Here is a 13761-nt window from a genome sequence, read left to right as displayed (position 1 = left end):
CTCGAAATTGCAATTCTTCTATATAAATGCTGATATATTTCATTCTTATGTATATAAAAACTTTCATAATTCCACAATTTATATCCCGTTACTTTTTTACGGATAATGTCAATTTATTAAATTTCAGTCAGCAAATGTATGTGCCATTGATTTTGTTTTCTAATAATGTAATACAAAATTTTAGTCGATATAAAAATTTTTATAAAAAAGTCAATCTACAACCCATTTTTGATGCATTCGCGAAAACGCATGACTTCGCCTGTTGTATTCTTCTGAGGAGCAGCTGTAAATGAAGTTTTCGTATTATACGCCTTCCGCTATTTTTCATTCGATTTTTATAAAAATGTAAAGAAAAGGGTATAAAAACCCTATCCAAAAATCTCAAAAATCCCAAATCCAGTTTGACATATATCTAAATTATGATATATTTGAATCGAAGCGATATCAAAATTACATACCATGTTATCGTTTTCTATTTTCTTTTGCAATTTCTTCCTGTTTATCGCAGAGCTGCTAGTCCTGGATTGAATGGCGCCTTCATTTAAGATCTTGTGCCGGGGTTTTTGTTGCGCCATAATCTTTCTCAGCAGTAGTTCGTTTTCCCGCTCGATTCTGCGCATTTCTTCATCTGTAAAAGTCATATTCCAGCGTTTGCTCTTTCTCGATTTGGCAAAATTGTTCTTATCTGTCGTGGTCACGCGACGTGATTCGTTGTTAAGCGAATAGGATTCATCCTGATTTTCTCTCCACGTTGACTCGTTAACTGCAGTGTCCTGTTCCTTCGAACTTTGGCTGAACTGAAGATCACTGACGCGGAACAGAGAGGAAGAGTTTAGCGATTCCGAGGTAACGTTGGTGATCTCGGACTCATCGACGTCACAGGATTCATCGGAACAAAAGGATTCGTCTTTGTACGTGGACTCGTCGTCTAATGTCTCCTTAGTCTTCATTGTGTCTTCATTACCTTTCTCATCTGAAGCGGAAGGATCTATCCATTCCAATTCTAATGTTGCTTCAGTCTCGCTCTCTTCCTCGTCGAACTCGTGAATGTTATTAAATCTATCTGATGTCTCTCGTATACTCTCTTCTTCAGGAATATACCGACATTCGCAGATGATCTTCGTCTCATTTGGATTCGCCATAATGAGCTAAAGATCATCGGAGAAGACAACGAGATCCAACGAAAAACGCGAAGTCAATCTCCGCTGATGATACAAGCAAATAGAACGTGACTCACGTGGTTCGGACACAGTAACTATGCCAACCGAACGATCAACAAAAAAATTTCATGCTTGATAACGTTTGAGTCTTTCAATCAATAAATCGACTCAGATCAGAATATGCTCGGTAAGATGAAATAGACGAAGTTCAACGTGCAGTACGTGCAGTATGAAAGTCAATAATTCTTATATTTTTAATATTACAATAAAATATTTTCAGATTCGTTTATGCAAATTCGTTATGTTTCTAATATTTATACAAAATTTTCTATAATCGCATTTTTAAAAGTTCTTGAGATACGGCTTAATTTTAAGATTAGTCGTGGAATAATCTAGTCTCCATTGTATGGCATGATCTCAGTTAAAGAATAATGTTTATGAAGTGTATATTATTAAATTTATTTATAGATCCGTATTTATAAAATGAGATATTTCTAGAGTATATACACATTCAATACAAATAAGTCATATCATTTTATACAAATAATTCACTCAATCATTTGCGAAGCCAAATACTTTTAGACTACCAGCGTCGCGCTTTCGATCGTAAGTATCTTTATCGTCGCACGCGTAAGCTAAGAGATACTGTTTCGGATGCCATGCGACAGTAAATGTAGCTGCCTCTACTGGGACGTCAGTAATCTTCTCACCAGTTTGTACTTCACCAATGTCTATGACTAAATCCTCAGAAGCCGCCGCTAGAAGTTGTCCATCGTATGAGAAAGAGATTGTCCTGACTGGCCATTCTAGTCGCGAAAATGTTCTCAAACAACAAAGCTCGTCGGCGTCCCACAAAGAGACCAATGCATCTGCTGAACCGGTAGCAAAGTATCTTCCAGTTGGATCAAATTCGATACAAATACATGTACCAGGATGCGCTTTAATCACGTGCAATAATTCTAATTCTGGATAACTAAGTATATGTACACAACCCTGACCGTTTGTCAGGTAAAATGTATCCGAGTCTTTATTCCATGAGATTTCGTTCACCTCGAAGTTGAATTGCTCCTCAGCACGTATTTTCATCACCCGAGCATCAATAAATGTGACCAAGTCTTCTTTGTTTCCTACTGCAATTGTATTACCATCTGGTGACCAAGATATATTAATGTTTTCTCCTCTAGTACTGATGTTTGCCGTGCATTTCTGTGTCCTTGTGTCCCAGATGCGAACAGTTTTATCTCCACTCGCTGTGGATAATAATTCTGGACAAAAAGCATGCCAACATAGTTGATCTACGCTACCTCCGTGTCCTCTAAAAGTCGTTTCCTGTTTCTGAATGAAAAGAAGAAGCTTATGTTATGTTATTAGATCTAGGATGGGTTAGCATTAAAATAATTTAAGAGCAGAATAAAATTTTATTATTCACTTCAATAACAAAATTGTATACATAACTTTATTTATTATTATTTTATCTTAAAGTTATATGCAACTTTTATATTACCAAGTATGTATATCTTTTATTTTTCTCTATATCGAACATATATATTTAGAATTATAAAAAAAAACCGCAAACCACTAAAGTGCCAAATTTCACGGAAAATTCCGCAGAGAACCTTTATTGTAGGATTAAATGCTCCGCAGAGATTATTATAGAAGTTATATTACAGGTTATGTTTACTAACCAAACGATCTGGGCATAGTGAGAATATGCAAACGGACTTATCGAAGGAGCCCGATGCCAGATATTTGCCGTCACAACTCCATCCCACACTGTGTACCTTCGCCGAGTGACTCTGTTGCTCTCGAATCTTGTTATGTGACTTAAAATAATTGATTAATTCTTCGACGCGCGAACCGGCAACGGCCATCGTTGCCTATTGTAAACTCTTCGATGATATCGATGAGACAAAGTTAAGACAACTGAATTTAGTTGAAAAGTTCTTGAAATTTTCGCAAAATCCGTCTTAGCTATCGAAATATATACCGGAAGGATATTCTAATCTCAAAAATTTGAAAATTAAAATTTTTCATATAATTTATCACAGGTTAGTTCTTTTTTCCTATGACGTGCAGTCGCGAGTCTATAATCGCTACATTATCAATGACCTCCCCTAGATTTCTCATCGCGAGCACCAATGAGCGAACGGGCGGTTTTAACCTCTCGGTGAGCGTTGCGTGAGTTGCATAAATACGAGGTGTATGATGAGAATCTAAGCGATAGGTTACCCGGAGAACGGAGAGAGCCGTCCTTAACGTCGACACCATCAACGAGACCAGGTTTATCTTAGTGGAAACAAAATCGCGAGCGGACCAAGGATGGGTGTGCCGAGCGGCAGGAACGTCGAGGCGATGGACGTGGACGTAAATCCGACGGGTGCGTCGGACGCGCAAAACGGCGACGGTGACGGCGCGGGTGAGCGTAGGGACACCGACATGCAGACGTTATGCGACATCCGCGAGCACACGCGGCAGATCGAGAAAGCGGTTCAGAATAAGGAGCCGCGCTTCGTGCTCCGTGCCCTTCGCGCCCTGCCGAACACCCGCCGTCGGCTTAACCCGACCGTGCTGCGCGGTCTCGTCACAGGCTTCTACACCAAGTCCGTTGCCGAGCGTGACGCTTTGCTCGCCTGGGTGGAGGAGCCGATGGACGTGGACGACAGCCAGGCCGTCACCCAGAAGTTCCGTAGCTCTTCGTCATCTCTGTTACCCGAGATCGATGGCTACATTCATCTGCTGGTGCTGATCCGGCTGATCGACACCGGGAAGTACAACGAAGCGGTGCAGTGTTCGGAGCTGTTGGTACAGAAGATCGCCGCACAAAATCGCAGGACCATCGACCTGATCGCGGCCAAATGCTATTTCTATCATTCTCGCGCCTACGAACTGACGGATCAGCTCGACAAGATCCGCGGTTTCCTGCATCTGCGTCTGCGTACCGCGACTCTCCGCAACGACTTCGAGGGCCAAGCGGTCTTGATCAATTGCCTGCTGCGTAACTATCTGCACTACAATCTTTACGATCAAGCGGACAAGCTGGTGCTCAAATCGACCTTCCCCGAGTCCGCTAGCAATAATGAGTGGGCTCGCTTCCTTTACTACCTCGGCAGGATAAAGGCTGCCAGATTGGAATATTCGGCTGCACACAAGTATCTGGTGCAGGCGATGCGCAAAGCGCCTCAGACTACGGCAGTCGGATTCAGACAGACGGTTCAGAAGCTGGCGGTCGCCGTGGAGCTTCTTCTCGGCGATATTCCGGAGAGGCAGATTTTCCGGCAGGCTGCTCTACGGAGAGCCTTAGCCCCGTACTTCCAGCTGACGCAGGCGGTACGTCTGGGCAATCTGCAGCGTTTCGGCGAAGTACTGGAGAACTTTGGGCCACAGTTCCGTGCGGATCATACGTTCACCCTGATCTTACGGCTGCGGCATAATGTCATCAAGACTGCCATCCGTTCGATCGGACTCTCTTACTCCCGCATTTCACCGGCCGACATAGCTCGTAAATTAGGACTGGATTCGAGCGTGGATGCGGAGTTCATCGTGGCGAAGGCGATCCGCGATGGGGTGATCGAGGCCACCTTGGATCCAGAGAACGGCTACATGCGCAGTAAGGAGACCACAGACATCTATTGCACTAAGGAACCGCTGCTGGCCTTCCATCAGAGGATCACCTTCTGTCTGGATCTGCATAACCAGAGTGTCAAGGCGATGCGTTATCCGCCGAAGTCTTATGGAAAGGATCTGGAATCTGCAGAGGAACGTAGGGAGCGAGAACAACAGGATCTGGAGCTGGCGAAGGAGATGGCCGAAGAGGATGACGATGGCTTCCCTTGAATCCACAATACTTGGAGCTCTTAGACGAAATTAAGAGAAAGCACGGCATTTCTCTTGAGCCGCTCGATGAGATACTAATGCGTGCTTTTTTTTTTTTTTTTTAATGTTGAATAGATTTGTAGACTAATATATCTACAGAATGATCAAGGGATCTAATAAAGACGGTGTCGTGACGTTTACAGAATGCGCCCTCGTATTCGTGAATGTTAATAACGATAATGACTTGAAAAAAATAATATAAATTAAGTTATATGATAAGAATATGTAACACAGAAAATGCAACAATATTACAGTCGATTTAATAAAGCAATTTCTTGATATTGTTATTTATGTTATTCGTATTAAAAGGAAGTCTTCGAATAATGCAGGGAATTGGCACAAAATATGAAAACAGAAATAATACATGTTTAGTCTTTTCATATTTTTTTTATAATTTCAATTATAAATCTATACAATCATCCGAAATAGAAAGTAAATACAAATTTTGCAAGTCACATAATTTTATCTTGATACACGTGAAGGTGATCCAAGAGATTACTAGATTGCGAGTGGCCGCTTAAATTTTAATTAGCTGTTTAATAGGGAATTTTAGGAATCTCAGGAACACTAGACGTCGCGTACGAGTCGCGAATCTATGTGACGCAGTTTCATGCTTGTCAGATGAGGTGTCATCGTATTTGCACTATAAATAATCATTTTCCGTTACATATGCACGGTGTTTAATATCGAAGCGACGTACACGAGACGGGCTAATATTGTCTCACGTGGAAATGTCATTTCTTAGTCGTACCTGAACACGTTAGCATCATGGCGAGCAGTGTCGAGGAAATAAAGGAACTCCCATCCGCGAATAGCAAAGGTAACCTACTCCCGTCCACATTGATCTCGCAGCAATGCTAATAATTACCTGTAATTACACAAAAAACTATGAAGCTGATTACAAATGCAAAGTGACTTGTGATCGAGTTCATGTTTTTCTCATGTCTATTGTTATTTCAGGATATATGGCTCCGAGGACATCGATATCCTACGAGGAGATAGCTATCAAACTTCTCAATGAGAAACTTCTCTTGACAGCTTTGGAATTGCACGCTGAATTATGTGAAGCTGGCAAAGAACTGCCCATTCTCAGAGATTTTTTTTCAAATCCGAACAATTTCGAGAGCTCCAATATCAAACCAGAGCCATACACGCCGATGCGTATGTATCTAAATGTGAACATATAAAAGTGGATTTTAATATTAACAAACTTTTTGTCTCACAAAAAGAAAAAATAAACAGTCTTAGCCAGACTTATTGAAAGAAAAATCCTTTTTAAAGAAAGAGAATTAAATTTAAAAAATTTGATTTGTATTATTTTATGAAGTGTTGGAAACAGTTTTCAGACATTAATATAAAATCAATGAATGAAAAATGTTACTAATTTAAATTACTACATTATATTTATTATTATCTAACAACAAATAGATATGATTGAAATATGAATGAAATATTACATGTAAATAAAATATTAGCCAGATCTTCTAGTCAAGCCACTTTGGACTCATTGGATATGACTCGGTACTCAGAGGATGGAGCTGGTGTTGATGAGAGAGTAGCTATTCTCGAATTTGAATTGCGCAAAGCCAAGGAAAATATATCTGCGTTGCGTGCTAATTTAACTGTGGTAACAGGTATATTTTTTTACTCGAATAATAAGATATTTTTCAATTCATAATTTTAATTAATAATATATATTGATACTATTTAAAATTAAATTAAAATGAAATAAATAATTAAAATTTCAGAGTTGGAAGGTACGCTGAAGGCACCAGATAAAAATTCTGAAAAGAATCCAACTACCGAACTGCCTATAAAACCGCACGAACAGCGAGCATTGAATTTTCTCATCAATGAATACTTGTTGGCAAGATCGTACAAGCTCACCTCGATAACCTTCAATGACGAGTGTGAAGAGCAGGATTTCGAGGATTGGCAAGACGTAGGCTTAAATATTCCCAAACCTGCACAATTATTGCAGATATATCGAGAATATATGAGAGCTAACGGATATGATAAACCTCCGTCTGTAAATATCGCCATGCAAACAGATTTTATCGTCGAGGATGTTGAAGAGCAGAAGAATGAGTCTCAGGAGATGGTTTGTTACTTTGAAACTTCAACAACTTTTTCAACAAAATGTTTTAGTTACTGGTTGTCTAATTCAAATTGTGTTCTAAAAATTTTATATTTTTTACAGGCAGAGCAGGTAGAAAGATTACAGCAACGAATTTCTGTACTGGAGCAAGAGAAAACTATTCTCCAAGAGATTATTTCGTCAAACAAGGACAATATTATAGAAAATCCAGTGAAGGTAAGATAAGACATTTCGTGCTTTTATTTACAAAATAATTTTATAATTAATTTTTAAAATTTTTAAGAATTTCCACATGATTAAAATTAAAATTTTAAAGCGTTGTATATTGTGAGAAATTATTTTATTTGCAGTCAGGTAGCTGTGGAACTATCCGCACTATCAATTCCAGTTCTACGACTCCTGATAAATTTGAATTACTTGAACCATTACCGAGAGACATGTTGACTACTACTCAGGAACCCGAAGAAGACGATAGCGTTTCCGCAGTAGTTAGTTTGGATGAAACAGATCCGGGGGATAAAGAGTGGACCAGGTTGCAATTACCTAGAGTAAATGTTACAGAGAAATCCTCTGTTTTACCAACTGCATCCTCCAGGTTATTTGTGCCATTATGTATATTTAATTTATTTAATTTTTAAAAATATTAAGAAATTTTTGAGTTAGACAAAGTTGAGAAATAATATAAACGACATAAACTTTTTTCTAAAAGAGTTACAAAATAACTAATTAAATTATTTTGTCGGTTTAAGAATATTTCGGTTTCAAAAATTTTATACAAAGATTTCTAACGAAAGATGTTTTTATTATATATTTGTAAATACTACAGAAATTTGCCGACGAAGTTCAAATTGGAAATAGCGACGCATTGTATGGCAGACGTTTCGGGATCATTAATGACTTCGGTAAAGGAATCATTGAAGCAAGGAGTCACTCGGGATACATTAGTTGATATTTTAGCATACACTTTGCCACGTGTAGTGCCCAATATAATTCTGAATAAACGTGAAGAAATCATTCCTTTGATCCTTAGCGCGATCCATCTCCATTCCAATTCTAGCGAAAGAGAGAAGTTGCTGCAACTGTTGTTTAATTTGAAGAAAAGACCGCAAGAAGACGAACGGCAAATGATACTAGCCGGTAAAAATATGTGGAACTTAATAATCTAATAGATTTAAATAAAACGAGATTGATTATGTTCTCTCTTTAAAAAAAATTGTATTTATATACACGTAAATGTACAAAATTTTAATTAAAAAATTTTACCAAACCTGTTACTTTCTATCTTTTCAGGTTTAGTCGCAATGGTGAAACTTGCGGAAGAGTCGCTGGAAACAGAAGAAATTCTAACGATTTGCTGGGAGCAGAGTCAACACAAGTATCCAGAGAGAAGATTATTAGCTGTCGAATGTTGCTCTGTACTCGCATCGTATACATCAGCTTCCATCAGAAATTCGCTGATGTTGTCAATGTTACAGCAAATGTTATTGGAAGATAAAGATCCTGTTGTACGAACTAGTGTAGTAAGAAGTCTCGCGCTACTCATAGCTTTGATGGACGATCCTGATAAATACTTTCAGGTAAATATTTTATTATTTTTTATATTCCTTTCTTATTTCTATAATATATTTCTATAATATGTTTTTATTGTTACATGTAAAAAGTGTGAAGAACTGGCATTAACTGCACTCCATGACACATCGTCTATAGTCGTTGAAACGGCATCGTCAGTATTATTACCGGTCTTGGCACAATGGGCATTATCTTTGAAAAGACTACATCTGAATTTATTGCCGCGTATAATTTCAAAAGTAAAGAATCAGTTGAAACCGACGCATTCTCAGACTTCGCCAAATAAAGATTACGTCGACGAAGAAAAATTGACTCCATCGATTGGTATTTTGCAATGCATCTTGCCATACACAGTCTTGTGCGTTGCTAATACCGATACGGTACGAGCCTGCATCAAGGATGATACATCGCCGGACTTGTGTGAGTTATTGAGGAAGTAAATAGAAATATTATGATAGAATAATTACAAGACAAAATGAATGATGAGTTAAAAAGTGAAAAAATATATTGAAATATCTAAAGTGTAAAAGTTTTAAAATTAAAAAGTTGAAATCAAATGAAATGTGAAATGGATGTTAAAATTGAATTCAAAAATTTGAAAAAAATATATAAATATAAAAATAAATTTAGAGAATTTAAGTCTGTGTGAATATGAGTAAAATATATTGAAAATTAAGTATTTATATAAATATTTATAGATTTAAAAGTAGACAAATTTAAAATTTTATTATTTAAACGTTAAATCATTTGTGAAAAGTTAATTAGTAAATTTTATATAAAACTCATAAGCTCGCACAAAAACAAAAGCACAAAAGTTTTCTAGAAACTTTGTGGTGCAGCCAAGGAATTTCTGGCGTTGTGTCACTCCAATATCGTTGACCCAAGGATATTCTATGAGGGTTCCATTGACGTTGGCATTCTTCTTAACACCTTCTTCTCCAAATCCTGGGAGGATGCGTCCTGGCCGGAATTAGATTGGTTTACGACAAAATTGTAATTATTTCTCGTTTTATTATTAAAATAATAGTAAATTATGTTATTAAAAATTAGTCTATAAAAATTTATTTATTATTATATTTTTGTTTAATTATTTATTGAATGCTTAAAAGAAACAATGATAAAAAATCTAAAACTTTTAATTTCTGAAAGTTTGATTATTCCTGTTCAAATTGTTGATTTCAAAGTGTATTTGTTTTTCTTTGATAGAGTATTTGATGTTTTGGATATGGTAAAGTCTGTGGATGCAACACAAGAAAATGTTTTAAAAACCCTTCTTATGTATATCCATTCGTTGTGCGTGGGTTTCGGGAAATTCATCACACAATCTAGGGTAAATACAAGATGTTATATTTACACGAATATTATTAAAATACTAAATAAAATTTTAATAACTCAGTTATTGAAATTTGTGAGTTATTTTTCAATTCTTGAATTCTTAGATTTTAAAACAATTTTTAAATTATTTTTCAAAAATCTTAAGTTATTTATTGATAAAATGTTTAAAAATTTCGTGACTAAACTATTTCAGATACAGGCAGCATTTTCCCCAGAAGTATCTGAACTCGAAAAGCAACTGACAGCATTATCAACTGACAAGAAGAATATGAGTCTTACTTTAATCCCGAGTTACTTGGTGATTCTGAGTACTCTCGATTCTACAGAGCTCGCAAACAATTTCAAACAATTCCTCGTGATTTTATCTATGAGTGGCACTAGTATATCATGGTTACAAATCGCTGCCAGTATTTTATGTGTACGTGAACGAATGCAAGAACATGTACTTGCTAGTTTATGGGATGGTTCGTGTCTCTCTTATCTCTTTTTTTATATTTCATATATATCAATTATTATTAAGGTGTTTGCAAAAAAAAAACAGTGAAATGAAAATGCAAATTAACACAATGAAAATACGAGAAAATTTAGAAAATATTTCTTATTTTTTATTTAAATCGTAATTATTTTGTTAAAAAGTATTTTTATAGATTAAAAATTAAATTAAAAATATATATACATATCAAATTAATGAAATTTTGTTACATTTTCAATATACATATTTTTATCATAATTGTCATGTATTATAAAATATTTCTGAATTACTTTAAAATTTCTGCTTTTTACAGGTGTAATGCATCAGAGATCTTCTGTAAGATGTGCAACAGCAACACTTTTCGGTTCAATTATCGCATATGTCTCAGACCGACTTGCGAACGCCAAAATAGTACCAGCTATTGTAACGCTTGCTAGCGATCCTGAAGTGTGAGAGATTCTTCTCTACCTAATGCATGCATGTATCTGAAATTCATGAATGCTTAGCACACTTTTTTATAAAATTTTAATTATTTAAAAATTTTTAAATGTTTCTAACAAAAAAGCTTTGTTATAGAAAAAAACTTTTGTCCACTCACCTAATTAATCATAAAAATGGCATTTATGATTAACTTAATTAAAATGATTTCGGAAAATATATGTAATGAATCTTTTTCAATACTAATACTTTTCATTTCACATTATGCAATTGAATATTTGAATTTTCAGTGGTGTACGTTGTGCTGCAATTTCTACGCTAGGCCGTATAATAACAGAGTGTAAAGTGAGGGAAGCACGCGATAAAGCACGATTGACATTAGAAACGATCGCAAAGGATCCTCAAGAACTCTCTCAAATTTTGGCGATTTCGTTAGTTTCTACGTTTGCGGTCATCGCTCCCACTTGTCCACAGAATTACATAGAAGACAGTACGTTTAGTCCATATAATATTTCTTCTTTATATAATTTAAAAGATAAATATGAAAAGTAAGAATTCTCAATCATAATTTTATTAAAAAATTGTTTTTTTTCTACATCTTTGAATTATTTTTATTATTGTGTCTATTGTTGTTCTGAACTACTGTTAATTGCAGTAATAGCGACACACTTATCAACGATTGCCTCGTTCGCGCTTCAACAGAGTCGTAAAATCGAACTAGTAAATGCACTGGTGGAGGCATATTCGGTGCTGGTCTACTGCCCGTTAAGTAGTCAATGCGTTTCGGGAGTAGTGCTACCAGGATTGAGGCATCTCGAGACGTTGGTAATTCAGTGTTTGCCTCAGCAAAAAGACGCGGTACGTTCCTTACTCAGAGAGGCGGAATCCAGGCAGGATTTGTCGAAGCCAATGGATAGGTATCATATAAAAATAATTATAAACATATCTAAATGTGCTTGTGACAAATTATAAATTAATAAGCATAAGAATTGTATAAAAATGTAACAACTTTTATTACTAATTATATAATATACTATAATTGCAATAATTCATAGATTTAAAGTTTATTCAGATAGATGCTTGAAATTGTGATACTTTTGCATATTTTTCTTAAAAGACACAAAAATGTATGTCTTGTGCATATTTTTTCGATAATGCATACACAAAGACGTATGTTAAGAACCTTTTTATTTCAGGACACTCTCGGCGAGTTCTGGACTTTCCTTATCCATGGCGACAGTGAACGTCGGCCAGGGTGTTGAGGATATGCGCCAGAGGATGAGTAAGATCTTTCAACAGAAAACCGGATCGCCCAGTATGCCGAGTATTTTTCGCAAGAAATGAATTCTGAATCTTATAGCAAAATCGAGTGTCATGTTGGCGCAGCACTCATGAAAGAGCAATCACAAGGTTGTTATTAGACATAAATGTATAATGTTGTTTTAACGAATGTTAACTTATTTTTTTATTGCGCTAGCTCTAAGTAACATGTAAATTATTTTGTTTAAAAATATCAACATGATATACAATCCTGAAGTGAGAAATACGAATTTTCATGTTTTACAAAACTCGAATATCCATCTGGCGTCCTTCCGCTCACCTCCCGACGATCAATACAGTCATCTACATTCCAAAAAAAAAAAAAAGAAATAGTAAATTCAGAACGCAGCGATTAACAGTAATTAATGTTTAATTTCGAAATCTGTCACTTTACATAGTAATAAACAAACGTCATAGATCATATCATATATCATATCATATATATCGCATATCATATATATATAATACACAAGTGTTTTCCTCGTAGAATAGTTTACAAAATCAGACTTTCTAGGAATACACATCCTGTTGCGTCCTGCTCTTGCTCGGTTCTGTTTTCCTCATTTTTCTTTTTATATAATCACAGCTTGTCCTGATGCGTCAACGAAACGTTGCTATTGTATTTTTTCTTCTTTTTTGTTTGATAATTCCTTCCTTTTTCGTTTGATAATTAATCGACACAGTCGCCAGAGAGTTCGCCGCGACGTGCTCGATCCCGATGGACAAATTACGAGATCGAGGTGTACGTGTCGCATTACATTATTATTATTATTATTATTATTATTATTATTATTATTATTCTCACGCGGTGCAGTTTTCGAAGAACCCTCATTATTATGCGACACGAATTATCAGAATTTTTGAGGATTACCTAAAAGAATTTTTCTCAGGATCTGGGAGGATCTGGTCGATCTACTAGGACTAAAACTCTGATTCAGCGTGAATCTATTAAAATCACATAAATAGCACACAATTAGCCATAATCCGCTTAAATTAATGGGCAAAGTACTTTCGCAATATCTTACTAATTTTCCCTCCCTCCTTATTCTAATTCATTTAAGATTCGCTCAAGAAACGCTGTTAATCACACGGGCCAATATTTTTTTCTTTTCGCACCATTCGTTTCTCTCTTTCTCTCTCGCAGTTAACATTTAGCATCATAGATCCCTCGGTCTAATTTTCGTTAGCCAATTATAATTACACCGCGCTTTTCCTTTTCACGTGCACGTATAATATCGAAAAACAACAAACGAGGACGTTGCGTGTACGTGAATTATAGAAGAGAAAAAGAACAAACGGAAAATAGAACCAAAGAACCCGTGTTAATCCAAGAAAAGGAAATCGGATGAGGTCAATCGCTCAATAGATCGTTAGAGTCGCTTGCGTGTGTATATGACAAGGCGCGCGATTACGCGAATCGCTATTATTTATTTTTTTTTTCCTTCCGTTACGAATCCACGGACACGAGAATTGCGACACAGATCGCAATATAGGAT

The 13761-nt window shown here is 36.2% G+C and overlaps 5 protein-coding genes and 1 long non-coding RNA gene across 10 annotated transcripts in view; 3 read left to right on the top strand and 3 right to left on the bottom strand.

Annotated features, from left to right (window-relative positions):
• Positions 1-13: 13 nt before the first annotated feature.
• LOC105434087 (uncharacterized) lies at positions 14-1142 on the bottom strand. The gene is made up of 2 exons (XM_011649684.3): positions 459-1142; positions 14-283 (listed from the first exon to the last, which is right to left on the bottom strand). Exons 1-2 carry the CDS (start codon positions 1140-1142, stop codon positions 200-202), a joined length of 768 nt encoding a protein of 255 aa, XP_011647986.2. The 3' UTR covers positions 14-199.
• On the top strand, positions 772-1637 carry LOC148934979 (uncharacterized). Its single transcript, XR_016140821.1, has 2 exons — positions 772-911; positions 1094-1637. It is a non-coding gene; the product is annotated as an uncharacterized LOC148934979 (long non-coding RNA).
• On the bottom strand, positions 1595-3189 carry tex (THO complex 3 homolog tex). Its single transcript, XM_011649682.3, has 2 exons — positions 2846-3189; positions 1595-2495 (listed from the first exon to the last, which is right to left on the bottom strand). The coding sequence occupies exons 1-2, from the start codon at positions 3029-3031 to the stop codon at positions 1713-1715; spliced, it is 969 nt and encodes a 322-aa protein (XP_011647984.1). The 5' UTR covers positions 3032-3189; the 3' UTR covers positions 1595-1712.
• Positions 3190-3325: 136 nt separating this feature from the next.
• Positions 3326-5320, top strand: Rpn3 (regulatory particle non-ATPase 3). The gene has a single exon (XM_011649679.3). It carries the CDS (start codon positions 3480-3482, stop codon positions 4992-4994), a length of 1515 nt encoding a protein of 504 aa, XP_011647981.2. The 5' UTR covers positions 3326-3479; the 3' UTR covers positions 4995-5320.
• A 290-nt stretch (positions 5321-5610) lies between these two features.
• LOC105434084 (RAB11-binding protein RELCH homolog) lies at positions 5611-12489 on the top strand. 3 transcript variants are annotated; one of them, XM_089083054.1, is made up of 16 exons: positions 5616-5853; positions 5994-6194; positions 6509-6667; positions 6782-7134; positions 7234-7347; positions 7482-7726; positions 7958-8268; positions 8422-8708; positions 8793-9120; positions 9540-9693; positions 9907-10030; positions 10229-10499; positions 10821-10956; positions 11236-11435; positions 11601-11803; positions 12142-12489. In XM_089083054.1, exons 1-16 carry the CDS (start codon positions 5802-5804, stop codon positions 12205-12207), a joined length of 3204 nt encoding a protein of 1067 aa, XP_088939180.1. In that variant the 5' UTR covers positions 5616-5801; the 3' UTR covers positions 12208-12489. The 3 variants fall into 3 exon arrangements, with proteins under 3 accessions (XP_011647983.2, XP_088939180.1, XP_011647982.2); XM_011649680.2 differs by having other exon boundaries at positions 5620-5853; positions 11601-11862; XM_011649681.2 differs by lacking the exons at positions 11601-11803; positions 12142-12489 and having other exon boundaries at positions 5611-5853; positions 10821-10984; positions 11236-11371.
• A 128-nt stretch (positions 12490-12617) lies between these two features.
• Larp4B (La-related protein 4B) overlaps positions 12618-13761 on the bottom strand; it is a 17781-nt gene continuing 16637 nt past the window's right edge. For all 3 annotated transcript variants that reach the window (XM_011649676.3, XM_011649674.3, XM_011649675.3), the window contains exon 10: positions 12618-13761. This exon is cut by the window's right edge and continues 5108 nt beyond it. The gene's annotated coding sequence lies outside the window, so the exon portion shown is untranslated.

The sequence above is a fragment of the Pogonomyrmex barbatus genome, unplaced genomic scaffold (genome assembly GCF_055798465.1).
Source record: "Pogonomyrmex barbatus isolate J1 unplaced genomic scaffold, ASM5579846v1 scaffold7, whole genome shotgun sequence".
Lineage (NCBI taxonomy): Eukaryota > Metazoa > Arthropoda > Insecta > Hymenoptera > Formicidae > Pogonomyrmex > Pogonomyrmex barbatus.
This window is presented reverse-complemented; position numbering and strand designations above follow the sequence as displayed.